This window comes from Gymnodraco acuticeps, unplaced genomic scaffold, assembly GCF_902827175.1.
Source record: "Gymnodraco acuticeps unplaced genomic scaffold, fGymAcu1.1, whole genome shotgun sequence".
In the NCBI taxonomy this organism is placed as follows: Eukaryota; Metazoa; Chordata; class Actinopteri; order Perciformes; family Bathydraconidae; genus Gymnodraco; species Gymnodraco acuticeps.
In genome coordinates this window covers 175,225-197,921 of record NW_022990873.1, presented here as the reverse complement: position 1 = coordinate 197,921, position 22,697 = coordinate 175,225, and the positions used below count along the sequence as shown (strand labels likewise).

Below are 22,697 nucleotides of genomic sequence, written 5' to 3'. Positions count from 1 at the left end.
ACTACCTATACCTACCTACCTACCTACCTACCTACCTACCTACCTACCTACCTACCTACCTACCTACCTACCTACCTACCTACCTAATTGTTAGCCATCTATTACAAACACGGTAGCAAACATTAGCTATCTGCCAAATAAGCTAGCGAGCTAAAGTTAGCTTTAACTAGATAGCTAACCATTGCTATCGATATATCTATTTAAAAAAATATGTATTTCCTTTTCTAGTTAAAAGGAAATATACAAATACAACCTTACATACTTCAAAAGTTCCCTTTCACATTCCTAAAAAAACAAACTTGTCTTTGCTCAGTCAACATCAATTTAAATTGATGTTGACCCAACGTCAAGTCAATCAGAACTTTCTCAAAACACAATTTTTCATCTTTTTCAATTTTTACAAACGTGACCATAAAGACAAGATTAAATCGATTTATGGATTATATTGTGTTAATTTTCATTTCGTTTTTTTTCCTAGCTCTACCATATTTTCTGCAAAAGAACTTGGTGGTAAAAGGTTAATTGCTTCATATTTGTTATGCCTGATTGCTGGAGTTGTATTTGTGTACATCCTCATTTGAACTCACTCTCAACGTGCTGCTGAAAACGTTTCTTCTCAACAGCAATTCATAGCAGAACAACGAGACCACATATTCAGACCTGAAAATGAAGTCAAGGATCTCAATGAATAAATAATGTCCTTTCTCTACCCTTGGCATATTTTAATTAGTAACAACGTGTGGGTGTCGTGTGTGTGTGTGTGTGTGTGTGTGTGGTGTGGTGTGTGTGTGTGTTGTGTGTGTGTGTGGTGTGTTCTTACTGGGGTTTGCCTTTGGCCTGACACGTGAGTTCCAGGTTCTCTCCTTCCCTCGTCAGACCCTGAGGAAACTCTACCACGATCTTCACCTCCGGTTTGTCTGAAAGTAAAGATAGAAAGAGAATTAAATGCTGGCATAACAGAACAGGTAATGAATTACACATCTTCCCTTTGCATATACTTAGAATGGTGCAGTGATGACATATTTTTTTGTGCAAACCCAGAAGTTGGGTTAGTTGGCGAACATTAACCCAATGGTATTCTGAATGTGTTTTGGTTTGAACCCTGAAATCTGGTCTGTGTTTAACACAAGCTGAAGACATTTCTGTTGGTGTACAACATAACATATGTCAGTAAATACCCCAACTGTTGAATCTAAGTGTCTAAATCAGACTACATTAGCCTCCTTTAGCTTAGCGGTGGTGACGTGAAGTCATGTGACCGTGCTGTAGTTCCTTTATAGCCCAACATTAGCCGCCTTTAGCTTAGCGGTGGTGACGTGAAGTCATGTGACCGTGCGATAGTTCCTTTATAGCCAAACGTTAGCCACCTTAGCTTAGCGGTGGTGACATGAAGTCATGTGACCGCGCTTTAGTTCATTTATAGCCCAACGTTAGTCACCTTTAGCTTAGCGGTGGTGACGTGAAGTCATGTGACCGTGCTGTAGTTCCTTTATAGCCCAACGTTAGTCACCTTTAGCTTAGCGGTGGTGACGTGAAGTCATGTGACCGTGCTGTAGTTCCTTTATAGCCCAACGTTAGCCACCTTTAGCTTAGCGGTGGTGACGTGAAGTCATGTGACCGTGCTGTAATTCCTTTATAGCCCAACATTAGCCACCTTTAGTTTAGCGGTTGTGACGTGAAGTCATGTGTGACCGTGCTGTAGTTCCTTTATAGCCCAACATTAGCCTCCTTTAGCTTAGCGGTGGTGACGTGGAAGTCATGTGACCGTGCTGTAGTTCCTTTAGAGCCAAATATTAGCTTCCTTTAGCTTAGCGGTGGTGACGTGAAGTCATGTGACCGTGCTTGTAGTTCCTTTATAGCCCAACATTAGCCGCCTTTAGCTTAGCGGTGGTGACGTGAAGTCATGTGACCGTGCTGTAGTTCCTTTATAGCCCAACATTAGCCGCCTTTAGCTTAGCGGTGGTGACGTGAAGTCATGTGACCGTGCGATAGTTCCTTTATAGCCAAACGTTAGCCACCTTTAGCTTAGCGGTGGTTGACATGAAGTCATTTGACCGCGCTTTTAGTTCATTTATAGCCCAACGTTAGTCACCTTTAGCTTAGCGGTGGTGACGTGAAGTCATGTGACCGTGCTGGTAGTTCCTTTATAGCCCAACGTTAGTCACCTTTAGCTTAGCGGTGGTGACGTGAAGTCATGTGACCGTGCTGTAGTTCCTTTATAGCCAAACGTTAGCCACCTTTAGCTTAGCGGGTGGTGACGTGAAGTCATGTGACCGTGCTGTAATTCCTTTATAGCCCAACCATTAGCCACCTTTAGTTTAGCGGGTTTGTGACGTGAAGTCATGTGACCGTGCTGTAGTTCCTTTATAGCCCAACATTAGCCTCCTTTAGCTTAGCGGTGGTGACGTGAAGTCATGTGACCGTGCTTGTAGTTCCTTTATTAGCCCAACATTAGCCTCCTTTAGCTTAGCGGTGGTGACGTGAAGTCATGTGACCGTGCTGTAGTTCCTTTATAGCCCAACAATTAGCGCCTTTTAGCTTAGCGGTGGTGGACGTGAAGTCATGTGACCGTGCTTGTTGTAGTTCCTTTATAGCCCAACATTAGCCGCCTTTAGCTTTAGCGGTGGTGACGTGAAGTTCATGTGACCATGCTTGTAGTTCCTTTATAGCCCAACATTAACCTCCTTTAGCTTAGCGGTGGTGACGTGAAGTCATGTGACCGTGCTGTAGTTCCTTTATAGCCCAACATTAGCCTCCTTTAGCTTAGCTTGTGGTGACGTGAAGTCATTGTGACAGTGCTGTAGTTCCTATAACGTTCACTTTTTACTTCAAAACTCAAAAAGCGTTGTTTAATATGTGGAGATTATCCCTGCTAAAGAAGACGTTAAAGTATCATCAACGTTTGTTGCCGTATAGCTTATTTATTAAAAATCCAAAGGAAAATCCCATAGGCTTTTTTGTAGCGGGAACCAGGGAGATGCTAACTTCAGGGTCTGCATACAAAACATAAATCATCCCTGCATCCTTTTTCACGGTAATCAGGTATTGTTTATCCATCACTAATTTTCTCACACAGAATACACAGTGCAGCTCACATAAATAGTCCCTATATGTTTAAAGTAGTAAACACAACAACATTAACATTGTCCCGCGCCCAGTAGTGCTGAAGTTAAAGAATAAAGCAGTTCAAGAAACAGGACATTATTTTTTTATTACGATTGAGCTTCACACCACACCACCTCTGCTGGGTCTGGATTTATTTGACTTGGCATGATGTTAACAACAGAATAAATTCAAGGTGTTTTTCCTTTACATCTATTGACCACCGCTGCCTTTTTACCCCCAACCCTCTCTTCCATTTCATCAATCATTCTTCAGCAGGGTTGGGTCTACCTTGGGTATAATATTGATGGAATTGTAAATTAAACCCCAACACCAAGGCAAAGCATTGGGGAATGACAGACGTGGTTTGGACCCACAAGTAGTCCATCCAAATATATGTTACCTGATAACTATCACACACACAAACAAAAGGCAGTGTTGACTGTAGTGCAGGCGGAGAGAAAATGTAAGAATGTTGTTTTGGACAATCAGTGGGGTGCTTTGACAGTTTCTGCTGTTGCTATTCTTTGCAACCGACGAGTTTCTATTGTTCTCATTCCCCCGACTGTTACTGGTGTTATCAAAGCTCTTTTCTCATCTTGGTTGTAAGACATGATGCTTTATTCTGGACAAAAATGCAATTTTGTATTCAATCTACCATCTGAGTAAGGTATTGAGTTTTTGTGTTTACCATGTAGTGAGAGAAGAACTGAAAGCAAAACAAGAGTCCTGATATCTGTTTCAGCTTTTAACCCGTCCTAACCAGTAAATCATACACAAAGGGAAGCTTGAAAACAAGCAACATTGCTTTATCAATGTAGTGTTTGAGAGTGTGACGCTGACAATTGAGCGGGCCCGACCAAGCAAGGAGGCAGAGGCAGAACGTCCAAAATGATAACCCGGTGTGGGCATTTATTGAACTCGAGCACGGGAAACAGCCCCAATCTTGCTGTTCCCGTGCGAACAGTCACCAGCCACAAGGATCTCACACACACTCTACCAGCCTCCTAACAGACACATACACACACACCCTAATCAACCAACAAGACACAGGTGAGGGGGGAGGAGACAACACAGGGCACCAGGTGCACACAATCAGCAACAGACATGGGGAAAGGGAACACTTTTCAGAATGAAACCAGGAAACAGAGTCAGACAAACTAGTTACATAAATTACATATATTCCCCTGCTTCCTGTGCGATGTTTTTAGTGCTATATTACCCGTAACGGAGGCCGAGATCTATGGGCCCAGAGGTCACCTCTGTTACAGAGAGATACAGTAACTCATTCTTCTTTATGAATGAGTTAGGGTTATTACTTGTATGACATGTATTTTTATTTTCTGGTATGGTATTATTATATCAGCCCTTGTACATGACTTTTTGAAATTGTTAAGAATTTAATACATTTTCTAACTGATTTATCAAAAGGTTTGTCGGAATTTCGACAAAAGATTTGAGGTATTTTACCAAAAACAATGTCATTGGATAACTCACAAAAAGGTTGGTTTTTCTTGTACCTTTTCTTGTGTATATTCAATTGAATTAGATCATTAAACACAAAACATTAACATTACATTGGTTTGTACTTAGTCATTTTGATGAATATCTGTGAAATGTTAAGATACAAAATGACTTGTGTTTAGTTGTTATTATTTTTCTTAATGTATTTACAAATGTTTTATTCAAGCCAACTGTTTATGTTGTTGTCTTTGATGTTGTTGTGTATCATATATTTGGATGTACTTTATAACATGACACCTTTTTGTGCTGTCAATTTCTGTATAAAATCAATCAAAGTTCATTAAAAAAAGATCCAAAATGATGGCTGACATTGTTTGCAATATATTAAAAGCCTCAACCTATAATGACTTCTCAAAGAAATGTGTTGTTTTGTGTGAGATGCTGAAGAAACCGTTAATACCTCCACTCATCTCAGAAGCAGACTGATTGCTGAGTCACTGTGCCGTAATTACACTTCCCTGATTGTTATTCTTGTTCCCCCCCAGTATTAAATGCTGAATGCACAGTTTGCTGCGTACATGTCTAATCAGCCTGCAGACACGAGGCCTGAGTTATGATTTCAAAACCCGGCTGTAAAGTTTCACACTGCCGTCCGACCTTCTCGGCAACAAACAACACGTGTCTGGTCATCCATCTGTCTAAATCACACCCTGTCAGCGGCCGCCTCTCCGTCTCCGTGATGGACAGCAGACGGGCGAAAAGCCAAGTATTCTGCTCAGTGGGCATGTTCAGCCAGCAAGCCTTTGGTTTTGTTTCCCCACTGCAGGCGCTACACGGCAACTTTTCTTCACTCTCACAGCCGACCTTGTCATCTCGGAGCAATAAACATGAAGGACGCCGGGCATCTGTAAGTTGTTTTGATAGCCGCGAGTAGTTATGTCGGCGCTTTCTTGTCTCTGCTTGATGGGAAAACACAATGCTGCACAGCCAGATCCGCCTCCTGCCTCTTCAGTGGGAATGAATTAGTGTCTACAGTATGCAAGAAGGCCGTTATCATTACGCTAACTGAATTATTTGCTTTATTGTGCGCCTCACCTCATAAGCACTCGAGACGGCACTATCCATCTCCGTGCAGCCTGGCGACCTTAAGGGAAAAGCAACGAGTCGACGCAGCAAACAGCCCGCTCCGCTCATACACATAAACATTACACGCTTATTTAATTACGCTATCCCCTGACAATGGCCTGTTTAGCTGTTTTCTTAGCACACAATGCACTCCGCTCTACTAGCAAATTGCCCCACACCAGTGAGTGATTGAAATGTAAATCACCTCGTCTATCAGGATAATATATCATCAGTAAACAAACACCACCATAGTACGCTTTAATTCATGGCTCTTTTATAATGTCCTACAAATATGTAGCTGGATTATATAATGGCTTGTAGAAAAAGACAACTAGCGAACCACAAGACCTGACAGTGAGTTTGCACCCATCACTGTCTGAGTTAGCTTACCCAAACACTAATCAGGTCTCTATCATTAATTAAAGAGGACATTCTGCTTATTTTCAGGCTCATATCAGTATGTAGTGTCTCTACTTTAAAGAGTACTCTCCTGCTGATGTTCAGGTGTATATCAGTATGTAGTGTCTCTACTTTAAAGAGTCCTCTCCTGCTGATGTTCAGGTGTATATCAGTATGTAGTGTCTCTACTTTAAAGAGTCCTCTCCTGCTGATGTTCAGGTGTATATCAGTATGTAGTGTCTCTACTTTAAAGAGTCCTCTCCTGCTGATGTTCAGGTGTATATCAGTATGTAGTGTCTCTACTTTAAAGAGTCCTCTCCTGCTGATGTTCAGGTGTGTATCAGTATGTAGTGTCTCTACTTTAAAGAGTCCTCTCCTGCTGATGTTCAGGTGTATTTCAGTATGTAGTGTCTCTACTTTAAAGAGTCCTCTGATGTTCAGGTGTATTTCAGTATGTAGTGTCTCTACTTTAAAGAGTACTCTCCTGCTGATGTTCAGGTGTATATCAATATGTAGTGTCTCTACTTTAAAGAGTCCTCTCCTGCTGATGTTCAGGTGTATATCAGTATGTAGTGTCTCTACTTTAAAGAGTCCTCTCCTGCTGATGTTCAGGTGTATATCAGTATGTAGTGTCTCTGCTTAAAGAGTCCTCTCCTGCTGATGTTCAGGTGTATATCAGTATGTAGTGTCTCTACTTTAAAGAGTCCTCTGATGTTAGGTGTATATCTGTATGTAGTGTCTCTGCTTTAAAGAGTCCTCTCCTGCTGATGTTCAGGTGTATTTCAGTATGTAGTGTCTCTGCTTTAAAGAGTCCTCTCCTGCTGATGTTCAGGTGTATATCAGTATGTAGTGTCTCTACTTTAAAGAGTCCTCTCCTGCTGATGTTCAGGTGTATATCAGTATGTAGTGTCTCTACTTTAAAGAGTCCTCTCCTGCTGATGTTCAGGTGTATATCAGTATGTAGTGTCTCTACTTTAAAGAGTCCTCTCCTGCTGATGTTCAGGTGTGTATCAGTATGTAGTGTCTCTACTTTAAAGAGTCCTCTCCTGCTGATGTTCAGGTGTATATCAGTATGTAGTGTCTCTACTTTAAAGAGTCCTCTCCTGCTGATGTTCAGGTGTATATCAGTATGTAGTGTCTCTACTTTAAAGAGTCCTCTCCTGCTGATGTTCAGGTGTATATCAGTATGTAGTGTCTCTACTTTAAAGAGTCCTCTCCTGCTGATGTTCAGGTGTGTATCAGTATGTAGTGTCTCTACTTTAAAGAGTCCTCTCCTGCTGATGTTCAGGTGTATATCAGTATGTAGTGTCTCTACTTTAAAGAGTCCTCTCCTGCTGATGTTCAGGTGTATATCAGTATGTAGTGTCTCTACTTTAAAGAGTCCTCTCCTGCTGATGTTCAGGTGTATATCAGTATGTAGTGTCTCTACTTTAAAGAGTCCTCTCCTGCTGATGTTCAGGTGTATATCAGTATGTAGTGTCTCTACTTTAAAGAGTCCTCTCCTGCTGATGTTCAGGTGTATATCAGTATTGTCTCTACTTTAAAGAGTCCTCTCCTGCTGATGTTCAGGTGTATATCAGTATGTAGTGTCTCTACTTTAAAGAGTCCTCTCCTGCTGATGTTCAGGTGTATATCAGTATGTAGTGTCTCTACTTTAAAGAGTCCTCTCCTGCTGATGTTCAGGTGTATATCAGTATGTAGTGTCACTACTTTAAAGAGTCCTCTCCTGCTGATATTCAGGTGTATATCAGTATGTAGTGTCTCTACTTTAAAGAGTCCTCTCCTGCTGATGTTAAGGTGTATATCAGTATGTCGTGTCTCTACTTTAAAGAGTCCTCTCCTGCTGATGTTCAGGTGTATATCAGTATGTAGTGGCTCTACTTTAAAGAGTCCTCTCCTGCTGATGTTTCAGGTGTATATCAGTATGTAGTGTCTCTACTTTAAAGAGTCCTCTCCTGCTGATGTTCAGGTGTATATCAGTATGTAGTGTCTCTACTTTAAAGAGTCCTCTCCTGCTGATGTTCTGGTGTATATCAGTATGTAGTGTCTCTACTTTAAAGAGTCCTCTCCTGCTGATGTTCAGGTGTATATCAGTATGTACTAGTGTCTCACTTTAAAGAGTCCTCTCCTGCTGATGTTCGCTGTATATCAGTATATAGTGTCTCTACTTTAAAGTGTCCTCTTCCTGCTGATGTTCAGGTGTATATCAGTATGTTCGGTGTCTATACTTTAAAGAGTCCTCTCCTGCTGATGTTCAGGTGTATATCAGTATGTCGTGTCTCTACTTTAAAGAGTCCTCTCCTGCTGATGTTCAGGTGTATATCAGTATGTAGTGTCTTACTTTAAAGAGTCCTCTCCTGCTTGATGTTCAGGTGTATATCAGTATGTAGTGTCTCTACTTTAAAGAGTCCTCTCCCGCTGATGTTCAGGTGTATATCAGTATGTCGTGTCTCTACTTTAAAGAGTCCTCTCCTGCTGATGTTCAGGTTAATATCAGTATGTAGTGTCTCTACTTTAAGAGTCCTCTCCTGCTGATGTTCAGGTGTATATCAGTATGTAGTGGTCTCTACTTTAAAGAGTCCCTCTCCTGCTGATGTCCAGTGTATATCAGTATGGTCGTGTCCTCTACTTTAAAGAGTCCTCCTCTCCTGCTGATGTTAGGTGTATATCAGTATGTCTAGGGTCTCTACTTTAAAGAGTCCTCTCCTGCTGATGTTCAGGTTCATTCAGTATGTAGTGTCTCTACTTTAAAGAGTCCTCTCCTGCTGATGTTCAGGTTCATATCAGTATGTAGTGCCTCTACTGTGAACCATGTCTCCATGCTTTTAATGTTCAAAAATCTCTTTATTTTTCTCAAACTCAACTAAAATAGTGAACAAAATCAGTTAGAAAATACTTGCAATGTGTTTCAATATTGTTCAATGGACCTAAAAATGTGTCTGTAGAAACACAAACAGAACAAATAAAAACATTAGCTACTCTAACTCTTAGATTTAGCACAAAAAAAACACTACCTAAACTTAGATTTCAACAGAAACTGCGTACATTATTTTTACCCTTGCATCTCGGGGCTTCTGTCCAATGCCACTATTTAGTATTTTAATATTTACAATGACAAAATGAAACTCATAAATGATTTACTGTGTTTTCTTTTATTATATTTTCTGTACTAAAAACCATGACTCCAAAACCGAGGTACACCCTGAACTGAGCAGATTGTACTTTAACACCTCTGGCGAATTCAATAAGTACACTTCCAATTAACTCCAATCAAATCAGCCAAATTGCTATTTTTAGAGTAAGGAAAAAAGAAAAATCCTTTGTAAATCAAGAGCTGCTCTTCAGGAAACTCAAGTAAATGACAGAGCCTGATAATAAGGAGCACGACAGAAGTCAAAGAAATGAAGACAATCTCCAATTATGATGTTCTAGAAGATGTTCCACACAATAGGTTATAATGTTCCCTGGGTAATACTCAGAATATAATATTAAACTTGAATGTTTTGTTAGCTGATACAGTATGCACAGACTCTCTCTCTCTGTTATCAGAGGCCGACTAAATGCCACGCTGCCTCTGAAGATGATCTGATCTCCTCCTCTCGCTCTCCCGGGGTAAGGTCAGATGGCTGCAGAAGAGTTTTATTTTTTTAAACAGAATGCTAGGACATGCCAGAGGCCTAAAGACATAAGGTTACCGGGGCATGAAAGGCATCAATTCATTTTGCATCAATAAAATATCTAAAGCTCCGCATTACAAAGGCCTGGCATATTAATTACTGCCCACACGGCTCCAGTGCTGAGTTTAAATGGGATTCCATCGTTATGAGAAGTCCAGTATTCATATAATATATAATCTAAGGCAAACTTAGGTGTTGCAAATATTTGTCTCCAATGCCCATTGATATTCTTTACTGTTATACATTTTAGCAATAAAACATAACCCTGGACCATGGGAGTTACATTTAGAAATGTGAGAGTGGGGCACTCACCACAGATAATGTATCTTAACGTATCGTAACGTACCATAACCGTATCATAACGTATCTTAACGTATCATAACGTATCTTAACGTATGGTAACTTATCCTAACGCATCTTAACGTACCGTAACGTATCGTAACGTATCGCAACGTATCGTAACGTACCGCAACGTATCATAACGTACCTTAACTTATCTTAACGTATCGTAACGTATCGTAACGTAGCTTAACTTATCTTAACGTAACGTATCGTATCGCAACGTATCGCAACGTATTGTAACGTATCATAACGTATCGTAACGTATCATCAGGGACGTGCACAGGTACGGGCTAATGTGGCCCGGGCAACGGCCCGTTTCCCCTTTTTTGGCTGACCTGCCCCTCTGGAGAGAGAGGGGTTTTTTTTTATTTCTGTTGTGGTCGAATCAACATGATAAGCCACAATTAGTATTGTAGTGTCTCGCTGCGGGAAAACCATGGATGTATAATAAAACACACCAGCTTCATTTTTCTTCTACTACTTGTTCTTCTCCTTCTTACATGTAATTGCCCGCGACATTTTGAATAAAGAACTTGTTTCAGTGTGAACTCATTCCACAGTATGACCACAAAAGTGTTTTAAACCAGGTATACCTACGTTTTTATTATTTATGTTCTATATCGCTAAGTGTGTGATTACACATGTTACGTATTATAGCCATGATTATAGCCTATATATTGTTGAACTTTCCTGTCGTCGAGGAGGAAACAGGGGGGATGACTCTCTGTCGTCTCCTAGCCAGGGCAAGAAGCAACACGCTTCGGGTTCAATAACCCACTTTATAAAATGACTGGAGAGAGGCGAGCTCTTCTTGGGAGGTCATTGCATTTATTTTGCTCTTCTGTTTCACAAGATACATCACAGACCTATGCTTTTTCCTGCTGCCTCGTTTCATTTCCAGAAAAACATACACCGCTCGCTCACTCTCGCTCTACCATACCCACACCCACATGCACGCGCCACACCCCTCTCTTAAAGGGGTAGCGATCTCACTCTGCATGACCCTAATGTCATTACAATATCTTATTTATTATACTGTATTGGTGCCGGTGCGTTAAGACCACCTCCAGTGTCGGATATTGGAAAATGGATTTTGAGTTTTCTCATGGCGGGACTTTACTTCCTCTTGACACCGTCGGTTATTTACAAAAAAACACCTAGCCTACATATACTTGTTATTGTGCTTCTGTCTTTCTGTGTCTTTTCATCTGCTCCGTAAACTCCTATTAAACATCCATGGTAAACTCCCTCAACGGGCCGCTCGCTCTCTTCTCTTGATCAACCTCTCACAGGAGAACACTTCACTGCCCCGCTTCATTGTAGGATTTCTGCCATGTCTCTACTTTAGTTTGACCATCTCTGTTATTAAGTTATGGAATACTAAAAGTAATTAGATACCTTACCGTTACTGCGCTCATAAAGAATGATAAGAATAAGAATAATGCGTATTGAACTGGTTTTATTAATTAGTGAGTTTATTTAAGGTAATTATAGAAGCCCCCTATTTTATCAGTAGCCTATGTCTGCACAGCAGTTATAATGGTCAAACTACATTGAATTGTCCCCATTTTTTCTTTAGTTACTAACATTAGATATTTTAATGAGATATGGACCGCAAAACAAAAAAATGTCCCTGGTTTTCATTTTAAAATCAAGTCACCGAATGCAAGTAGTCCGCCTTAGCTTATTTTGCTATGAGATGATGATGTGAATTACTGTTCAAATTAGTTAATGTAATAATCGTTTTGGTCTTATATATTTTTTCGGGGGGGGGGGGGGGGATGGCCCTTTTTCCAGTTTAGAGCAATAGCCCCTCCAAATGTCTGTGCATCCCTGCGTATCATAACGTACCGTATCATAACGTACCGTATCGCAACGTATCGTAACGTATCGTAACGTATCTTAACGTATCATAACGTACCGTATCGCAACGTATCGTAACGTATCATAACGTATCGTAACGTATCGTAACGTATCGTAACGTATCGTAACATATCATAACGTACCGTATCGCAACGTATCGCAACGTAACGTATCGTAACGTATCGTAACGTATCGTACCGTAATCGTAACGTATCGTAACCGTATCGTACCGTATTATCGTAACGTATCCTTAACGTATCGCAACGTATCGAACGTATCGCAACGTATCGTAACGTAACGTATCTTAACGTACGTAACGTATCATAACGTATAGTACGTATGCAACGTATCGTAACGTTATCTTAACGTATCGTAACGTATCGTAAAGTATCTTAACGTATCGTAACGTATCTTAACGTATCGTAACGTATCGTAACGTATCGTAACGTATCGTAACGTATCGTAACGTATCTTAACGTATCATAACGTATCATAACGTATCTTAACGTACGTTAACTTTCTTAACGTATCGTACCGTATCGTAACGTATCATAACGTATCGTAACGTATCATAACGTATCGTAAGTATCGCAACGTATCTTAAGTATCTTAACGTATCGTAACGTATCGTACACGTATTCTTAACGTATCGTAACGTATAGTAACGTATAGTAACGTATAGTAACGTATAGTAACGTAACATACTGTAACGTATAGTAACGTATATTAACGTATCATAACGTATCATAACGTATCTTACGTACGTTAACTTTCTTAACGTATCGTACCGTATCGTAACGTATCGTAACATATCGCAACGTATCGCAACGTATCGTAACGTATCGTAACGTATCTTAACGTATCGCAACGTATCTTAACCTATCGTAACATATCGTAACGTATCTTAACGTATCGTAACGTATCGTAACGTATCGTAACGTATCGTAACGTATCATAGCGTATCTTAACGTACGTTAACTTCTTAACGTATCGTAACGTATCTTAACCTATCGTAACATATCGTAACGTATCTTAACGTATCATAACGTATCATAACGTATCTTAACGTACGTTAACTTTCTTAACGTATCATAACGTATCTTAACGTATCATAGCGTATCTTAACGTATCATAACGTATCATAACGTATCTTACGTACGTTAACTTTCTTAACGTATCATAACGTATCGTAACATATCTTAACGTATCCTTCGGAGGCCAGATGCACAAATAATGTGCAAAAACAAGAAAAAACATAATTTCCGAATCTCATATTCAGTATTTTAAGGTTCTCTAAATGTTCTAGAAACATTCTAAAGTGTATTTGGTTATGTTGTTGTTGCATCCCACATACCATCTCTAAGTGACAATCAATATTTTGTTATCAATTATTTTGGATATGGTGTATTTCACTTGTCGTTTACCTCTGTTATCATTTTTTATATATTTACCAATATTACTTTGTACAATATTTTACTTAAATGACATTTCATCAGAGTATAAGAGATCATTGTAGATTACCGTCTGGGCCGTTAACTAAATGCATTTGCGGTCTATAAATAATCACAGCTGTTTGATTTTGGAGGCCATTAAGAAATACCTTTCCCTCGACTTCTCTTCTGCTCTTTACATTAAAGGATTTGCAAAGAGAGACTGAGGTGTTCATGTGCAAACACTTGATTAAAGTGCACGCCTACTTCCACTTATGGCCAATTTTTGGAGGAGTTCAGAAGCACTCAATATCACAAGGATGTAAATTCCTTCTTTTGTGCGCACTCAAGAGTTTAATTCTCTGCACCTGGTTAGTGCACACTTGAAATCTCAAACATCTTGGCACATGTATTATGCACATATTAGCATAAAAGCAGCCTTATTAATTAACTTTTTACCTCAAACTGGATTGAACTGCTATATTATTGTAGGCTTTAATATCAGGAAATACTGTGAATATTAAAGTTATTTTATAATATCAAGTAACTGCAAACAGCAACATAATGACAACTCATGTTAAAAACAAGCAAACACAACCTGATACATTAGTATATTTCTTTGGAAGATATTCACAAATGCACAATTTTATATATTTACATTTTTTACTCATCCGGCTCTGATATGGTTTCCCTCTAATGACTTTGCCATGCACCGACATTTCAGCAGGGGGGGGGGGGGGGGGATGTGGGAAATTGATGTCATTTAATTAGTGGAGATGGAACACTCTACTCTGTGGCAGACCAACTTTCTCCTTGTATAACCCGCGCGTTGAGATGATTTCCCTTCAATGACAGTGCCATACTGCAAACTTTTAGTTGGGAAAAGTAGCAAATTTATGCCGTTTAATTAGAGGCGATGGAACACTCTTCTGTATTACAGTCCAATTTGTGGAGTTGAGCTGATGAGACACTTGAAAAACTTGCATATGGCAGCTTAAAATATCCACGCTGATTTCTAATTTACGGCATAGCAGAAGTACTTACACTGAACCTCGAGGTATTTCTGAGCAAGGAAGTCCTTCACGGCAGGGTGGTCCACGATGCACGCCACCGGCACGCCGTCGTCCTCCTTACTGACGGTGAAGGTCAGCCGGCTGGTCACGGTGTACATCTTGTCGTAGGTCAGCTCCACTTTGGGCTTACCTATTGGAAACAAACAAACAAACAAAAGCACACTTAATCACAGCAGAACATGTGTGATATAACAGTGTTTAACTCTAGTTTGGGCGAAAACTAAAAGGTACCATGTGGTCAGATTAGAATTTTCCAAAGGGGGGTTTGTTTAGCATGAAACACTTGAAATAACTAAAGGATAAGTTAAAAAAGAAAGTAGAAAGAAAGGGAGGTCAAAGAAAACTATTTCTGCTAAAAAGTTAGCAATGATTGAGAGTCAGAGCTAAACCTTTCAGATGTGTGTATCTCACACTGCACTGTCCCTGTAATTCATGTACCCTTTGTTATTCATGTTTTATTATCTTTGCTTTTAAATGAGTGTTTTTAAATGCCCTTTGATAATATGTTTCTTAATGCTCTTAAAGGTGGGGTATGTAATTTTGGAGAAAGCAGCTCGAGTGCGCTAGGATTTGAAATACACAGCCGGAACAAATCTGCCACTTCCTCACAGAGCCCCTCCTCCAACACACACGAACGCACACATGACCAATGAGGGCACGAGATAAGTTAGTGCCCAGATGGAAGGCTGACAGGCAGGTAGGGCCATCCAGTTACTTTAGCCGGGCCGGCTTCAGATGATTGGTCGTGCTTTTTACAGCGCCACGGCTTCCACTGATGAGATTTTTATATGGATTTGTTGTCAAAGCACTTCAGATATTCATTGCTATCGGGATGTTAAGAGCATTCCATGGAATATAACAACAAGTTTATCTCAAGCCGGTTTCTCAAACTTACCTACCCCACCTTTAATGTCTTTCATTTTTCTAAAGCACTTTGAATTGCCTTGTGTTGAAAGGTGCTCTATGAATAAACTTGCCTTGCCTAACCCTAACCCTAACGATGATAATGTTCTGAATATGTTAGAATGGGGGGTCAATGCTGCAATATCAAAATTAAAATATATAAAACGCCAAACTTGGTACACATTAATAGCAGGGAGAGACTATATTGACGCCAACTTTCACAAGCACACTTAATCACAGCAGTACATGTGTGATATAAAAGTATTTAACTAGCCTTTACTTCTAAAAGTGATGTCCCAAAGTTCGGCCTAACCCTAATGATGACACTTTTCAGAATATATTGGAATGGGGGATCAATAGCAGCAATATCAAAAGAAAAATATATAAAACACCAAACTTGGCACACATTAATAGCAGGAGGAGACTATTATTGAGGCTAACTTTCATGGCTCTACCACCTGGCGTTCTGGATTTATATGAGGATTATCCCGTTTTTGCTTCAATGGGAGTCAATGGCAGCTATATCAAAGAAAGAAGCTACAGGTTCCAAACTTGGCACACATTAATAGCAGGAGGAGACTATTATTGAGGCCAACTGTCATGGCTACCACTTGGCGTTCTGGATTTATATGAGGATTATCACGTTTTTGCTTCAATGGGAGTCAATGGCAGCTATATCAAAGAAAGAAGCTACAGGTTCCAAACTTGGCACACATTAATAGCAGGAGGAGAATATTATTGACACCAAATTGCATGGCCCTACACCTTAGCACTTTGGATTTGTATAGGATTATCCTGTTTTTGCTATAATGGGGAGTCAATGGCAGCTATATCAAAGCAAAAAGCTAGAGGCGCTAAACTCGGTACACATTAGAAGATGGAGGACATCATCCAATACACAAAATGTTATAACTCCACCCCTTACCATTTGGGATTTATATGAGGATCATCTCTTTTTATGGTTACCAACCCTTTACCTAACCCTTTTCACAACCATTTTGTTTTGTGTCCTTATTTTGTCGACAGCAGATAGCATTAGTCTTCTGTCCATGTGATGATCCTTCTTAATTTGTAGGTGTTATCTGTATTCTTTGGGGTATAAACGGGTTAAAAAATATGTTCGCGACCCGTCAAAGTTGGATTAATATGCTAACGAAAGGAGACTTTGGCAGAACTGACTTTGGCATACTTTTATACCTTGATATTTTATGCTAAGCTTGCTGCAAAAACAACCCCAACCCAACATTTGGATACTGCACTAAGAACTTCCTGATTTGATTGAAAAGCAAGGAGGCCTTTTTAGGAACGCTGTTGAAGTTCGACCAGGACAGGTTGTCAGCCTTTCGTAGGATTGACACAAAACCACTTTTCACACCTACAGGCAATATAAAATCTATATTTCACCTAATCTATACATGTCTTTGGACTGTGGGAGAAAACCTCCATCCAGACTTTTTAGACAGAAATGTAACATCCATTCTTCCCTTGTTCATGCAGTTCCCAAATGTTGATCTATACTTTCTAATTTAAACACTAACACTAACACAGCACCGCTTCTTGTTTTAATCTCCTGAATGTCTCTGCTTGTTGGTTGGCTTCTTCCTTTAGGGCTCAATTGATTTTCAGTTTCTTTTCAGCACGACACTCACATAATGAAAAACTGAGCTCAGGAGGTTTAGGGCCAGCTTTACAGTGAACATACATTATCTTTTACAACACAAAAACTTTCGGAAATCTAAACTTAACTTTGTATTTCTTCCTAGCTTGCACTGAAACCTTTGTGTTATGCATCCTTGGTTCCTCTGGCAGTACTTTTTGAAACACTTGTTGTTGAAAGCTTACTAAGTTTTACTTGACGAAAAGATGGAACCTTTGGACTGAAGGCTGCCAGGGGAGAAAAAAATTGTTTTTAAAAAATGTGAAGGCATTATAAAGACAGCTATTATTTGGATGGCAATGTCTTTCTTCCGTTGACCTTTGAATGAAGTGTGGAGAGGAAGTAAAGAGGTTGTCCTTGAAAATAGTCAGAGAAGGTGAATCAGCTAACAATACTGTCAGAGGCTGTGACACACACAACGTTATATAAGGCGTGTGATGCAGTGGGTTGTGCGTTGGTGTTTGGACCAGGGGGTCACAGGTTCAAACCCCACTGCACGTCGTTGTGTCCCTGAGACACTTAACCCCACATTGCTCCTGTGGGGATTGCCCACAGTATTGTGCAAGTCGCTTTGGATAAAAGCGTCTAACAAGTGACATGTAATGTAATATAAAGACAGATTTAGCAGAAAACCAGTAGATCTGAAGCCAGCAAAGCAACCTCTGATTAGTGGCTGCTCTGTAATATTAAATGGACAATATGTTCTCAAAAGCAATGAAGAGGATACCTCATCACAGTCATACAAAATAAGAGGAATAGCTGCAGACAGCGCTGCATGGCAGAGGCGGCAAAGAGAGATTGATTGTTTTTACCCCTTTGTCTTACTTCCTAACACACTGTTGCACAGGTGTGTTTGTAGCCGATCAATAAAACAAAAACTGGGAGCATAAAAAAGTGAAAGACTCTGCCAAGACGAATGCTGCTGTAGGTGAACATCTGTCTCGTAGTTTCGATTTTTGGCTGCAAAATATGTGGGAAAAACAAATTCTACCCACTCCTGGACTGTGGCTTTTTATGATGTGCAAGGTTTAAGGGAGGAGACTGTCTCGGATAAATACCACAAGAGGTTCATGAAAGCATCTGAAGGTTTTCAAACTATTTTGAGATGCATGAAACAGTGGTCTGTATTCAAGTTGATCTTTTGTTTTGAATCTTAGAAATGTATTGAAATAAAGTTAAATCTTAAACATCTGTTGGTTTTAAAAATCTGTCCAAACAACCAGTCAATCCTCACAGTAAATACAGAGCTGAATCCCAGATCCAATGCATGCCAGAGGGTCTTCTTTCCCGCATATTTCACTCAGTGATTGTGATGGTATGTTAAATGTTTTTTTTTCTTAATATGTGTCCGTGTTGATGTTACAAATGGAGCTGCTGTGATGCAAGTCAAAGACTTGATTTGACCATTAAAGTATTATCGTATATCAAAGGAATACGTGTAAAAACAATGTGAAATTATATTTAGCTGACACTTGTATCCAATAAACTTCAATACCCTAGAGTAGACATATGGGAGCAATTTTGGGATCAAGTATTTAACCCAAGGATGCTTGGACATTTTGACTGCAGGGACTCAGGATCTAACGTCTGATTGGTCGACATCCATGTTGTCCCCCTGAGCCACAGTTACCCCAAATGAACCATCAATGGTAATGTACTCCAGATGATTTGCCACTACCAGACAAACAAGTCTTTATTTTTGGATCCATTTGCACAGGAAGCATATCCCCGGGTGCTAATATATAAAACAAATGCTACTGCTGAAACTAAGGAGAGTGAAACATGGGAACTTCAGTTTGTGAGGTGAATTTGATTTTCTTGTTTTCTCTACGCCAGCATTGAGGTATCTTCACATGACCACAGGGCAGCGACTAGCTCAGCATCCATGTGTGCTGGGTGGAGATAAAACAAATTATTCCTGCTGTGCACTGTCAAGCTTAAAAAGCGTCATGCTGTCCACTCCTCCAGGAGACATATGATGGACATCTGACAGAACTACAAATGTGCTGCATCAAATATGAATCTGTTCAAGTATTAACAATGCCGCTCTTAAGGGGAAACCCACAATGCATCACAACAAATACGCCCATTGTTTTCTATCAAAGCCCACTCACTGGAGGCATCACACTCAAGAGTACAGCTACCCTCCACAAAGCAATTTCATCACATGGTCTCCCCGTGTTAGCATGTAGGATTATGAACCCTGAATAGTGTGTGCGTGATTAAGTCAAGATAAATAAAGCACATACAGTACATGTTATTAGAGGAAGAACTGAAATATGGTTTTTGACATGGCACAGCAGATCTATTCACTGAGGTAATCACATACTTTATGCATAAACATCTACATATATTTACATTCTTATAGAGATTATGGAACAAATAATGAAATACATTATGTTCCTGCACGTCTCTTATTCCCAGGAACAGTTCCCTCGTTCCCATTCAACCCAGTCTCACGGCCTTCGTGTTCACCAACACGATTTTTAATCTATTGATTCGTGTTCCCCCAACACGATTTGCCCCTTTTTTTTCGTGTTGCACAGCACGATTTTAAAAGCAATGTATTTCTATTGCCTGCAGCACGGTCTTTTTCTCCGGTCGGGTCGAGGAAGACCTGAAGCTGTGTGGTTCATAAAAACATGTTCTACTCAATATCAAGCCACAGTTATTGCTTTTATTTTAAAATCGTATAATTTCGGACTTTTGTTGCCGTCTGTGAGGAAAATAAATGGCTCAGAGCCTCAGAAATACTGAAATCTGTATTTTTTAAATATTTGTTTCCTTCTAATTGATATTCTTTTCAAAATAACACACTGTTATTTACTCACCAATAACACACAATTATCCTTGCTTTTATTATTGGTTTAATTCCATAATCTCGGGCTTTTTTGGCGCCATCAGGGACTGAATTTCAAAATAAAATATCCGGAAACAGACGTTGGCCTATAAGGGACATTTTGAGCATCATTGCGATTGTCAACATTTCTGAGTTTAGGATGGCCGAAGACACTACACTACCCATAATCCCCAGCTATCGTTTAGGACTACAGTCCCGTAAGGTTACGCAGAGCGTCAAACAGCTGTGTGAAATGGAACGAAAACCACGCCAGACTATCCAAAACTGGAATCGAACGCCCCCCAGACTACACATGCTGGCTATTGTGTTTCGCCAAATGTTCCATGGGACGTCTCTACTGAACGTTTCGTTTTTCCCACAATTAGAAGTTGCCAGTATTAAACACATTGGTGTTATCAAATGTAAAACTATTATATATTATTTATTATAATTAATAAATGGGTGAAAATCGCTATATATATACCCACATGACAGCTCATTGTTACTTTGTATTCTACTCCACTACAATTCAGAGGTTAACCTGGTAGTTTACTCCACTGCATTTATTTGAGTTACTTTGCAGATTCGGATTAATTATGTGAAATATAAACAAACCCTTAAATCAGACTTTAGTTACACCTGAGTAAAAATGCAGGTAAGGTGATTGTCAAGTGCCAACAATCAGGAGAGATTATTTGATAGTTGGTGCTTGAGAAGACTAAACATGTATCTGCAATTGACATGAATGGAAACGAGTAATAAAGTATATTCATTACTCGTTATTCTCTACTAATAGTTAAATTAAAGACTGTATATTATGGCTATTTTGCACATCCCTTTCAAAGATTTTCAAAGGTTATTGACATATCATATACACCAACTACGGTGTAGTTATGCAATGAATGAAACACTTGGGTCACAGGTTCCTCGACAGTGCATTACAAGACATCTATCAATATGTGTGAACCTCCACCATTAAACTGTCATATTCTGCACATTTCTTATTCTATCTACATACATACGAGTATAATTCATATGTAATAATATCAGTTAAAATAAGTGCTTCAACATAGTTTAACATTGCAGGAAAGCAATATATTAAGACTTTGTCAGGCTTAATATTTATCTGTAAATAGATACCCCCAACGTTTTTTTCTTATTTAAAAGAAGACCTTAATCTGTTATTTAATGTTTAAAATAAGGTTAATTCGTTTTTCTGTTTTGGCACCTCCTCCTATTAATATCTTTGTACATGCTGCACTAAACTGTTTTATTGTAGAGATCACTTTATAGTATCTTCTTGATTTGTTATATTCTATATTTCTATATTTATACTTTCCCCCTATGAAAGTATGTACTCTTAATATTTTTTTAATCAAACACAATAATTCAATAACGTGCTTTAACCACTAGGTGCACACAAGGTACACAATGTTTTCCGGATTTCATATCATATAAACACCAAATCCCAGCATGCATTGCGGCTAAAACATCCAATAAACGAGTTTAAAACCATAGCTGAGGATCTTGGGTAATGCCTATGTCCGGTTATTTTTATTTTGAAATGCAGTCCCTGACGGAGGCCAAAAAAAGCCCGAGATTATGGAATTAAACCAATAAATAAAATCAAGGATTATTGTGTATTATTGGTGAGTAAATAACAGTGTGTTATTTTGAAAATAATAAGAAATTAGAAGGAAAAAAATATTTTAAAAATACAGATTTCAGTATTCTGAGGCTCTGAGCCATTTATTTTCCTCACAGACGGCAACAAAAGTCCGAAATTATACGATTTAAAATAAAAGCAATAACTGTGGCTTGATATTGAGTAAGAACATGTTGTTATGAACCACACAGCTTCAGGTCTTCCTCGACCCGACCGGAGAAAAAGACGTGCTGCAAGCAGTAGAAATACATTGCTTTTAAAATCGTGCTGTGCAACACGAAAAAAAATCGTGCTGTGCAACACGAACAAAAGGGGCAAATCGTGTTGGGGAACACGAATCAATAGATTAAAAATCGTGTTGGTGAACACGAAATGCCGTGAGACTGGGTTGTCCCATTGCACAGTAGTACAGAGCACAACAGTTCATAACAAGAGGAGGAAGTCATGCATACTGAGGTGGGAGAAGGACTAATATATCAATATTATATATAAGTATGACTGTAAGAACTATACTATAAAGGTGTAATATAGTTTATAATAAACAAATGTGTATTATCAGTTGCTGCTGTGTTATCCCTTTGAGTTAGCTGAGCTGGCATTTTTGTTAGCGCATTGCTAACTAGAAAAGGGATTAAATAATGCAATCATTCAGATGTTCTAGAGCTTCAACATATAATTGAAGCAAATTGATTACATTATGAAACTGAAAAGAGTCATTTCACAGGGGCCGTGATGCTCAAAATAATGTAATGCTGAATTGTTCGACATTAGCACATGAGTTAGGCAATGTAGCAAGCTATGCTAGTGCCATGCTAGTGTTTTTCTTTGAGGAGGACAAAAACGGATAAACAAACAACTTTTACACAACAAGGATTATTATAAATGTATTATCATGGAAGACATTACCATGACATTTGGACACTTGGTGACTGTTTGCAGGGCTAGACATACACATAAGCTAACAAGCTAAACGCTAACATGCTAATCAGGAGCTAGTTTCAAGGAGTAGCTGAGAGCAGGCTTTTGTAGAAGTTAAGCTAATAGGCTTCTCCTTGTTGTTTGACAGCTTTCCTTGACATGTCCTGACCCTTTGCTATTGCTAAATAGTGCAAATACACAAGTAGACTTCTGTGTAATATGGAAAAGTAAAAAAATAA

At 39.3% G+C, this 22,697-nt stretch overlaps 1 protein-coding gene across 1 annotated transcript in view; it reads right to left on the bottom strand.

Annotated features, from left to right (window-relative positions):
* Nucleotides 1-820: 820 nt before the first annotated feature.
* The window catches only part of LOC117557505 (cell adhesion molecule 1-like), a gene marked incomplete at both ends in the record, with an annotated part of 75,920 nt that continues 54,043 nt past the window's right edge, over nt 821-22,697 (bottom strand). The window contains 2 exons of the mRNA XM_034233381.1: nt 821-917; nt 14,447-14,605. Coding sequence (XP_034089272.1) covers nt 821-917; nt 14,447-14,605 — 256 coding nt within the window. The remainder of the gene's footprint in view (nt 918-14,446; nt 14,606-22,697) is intronic.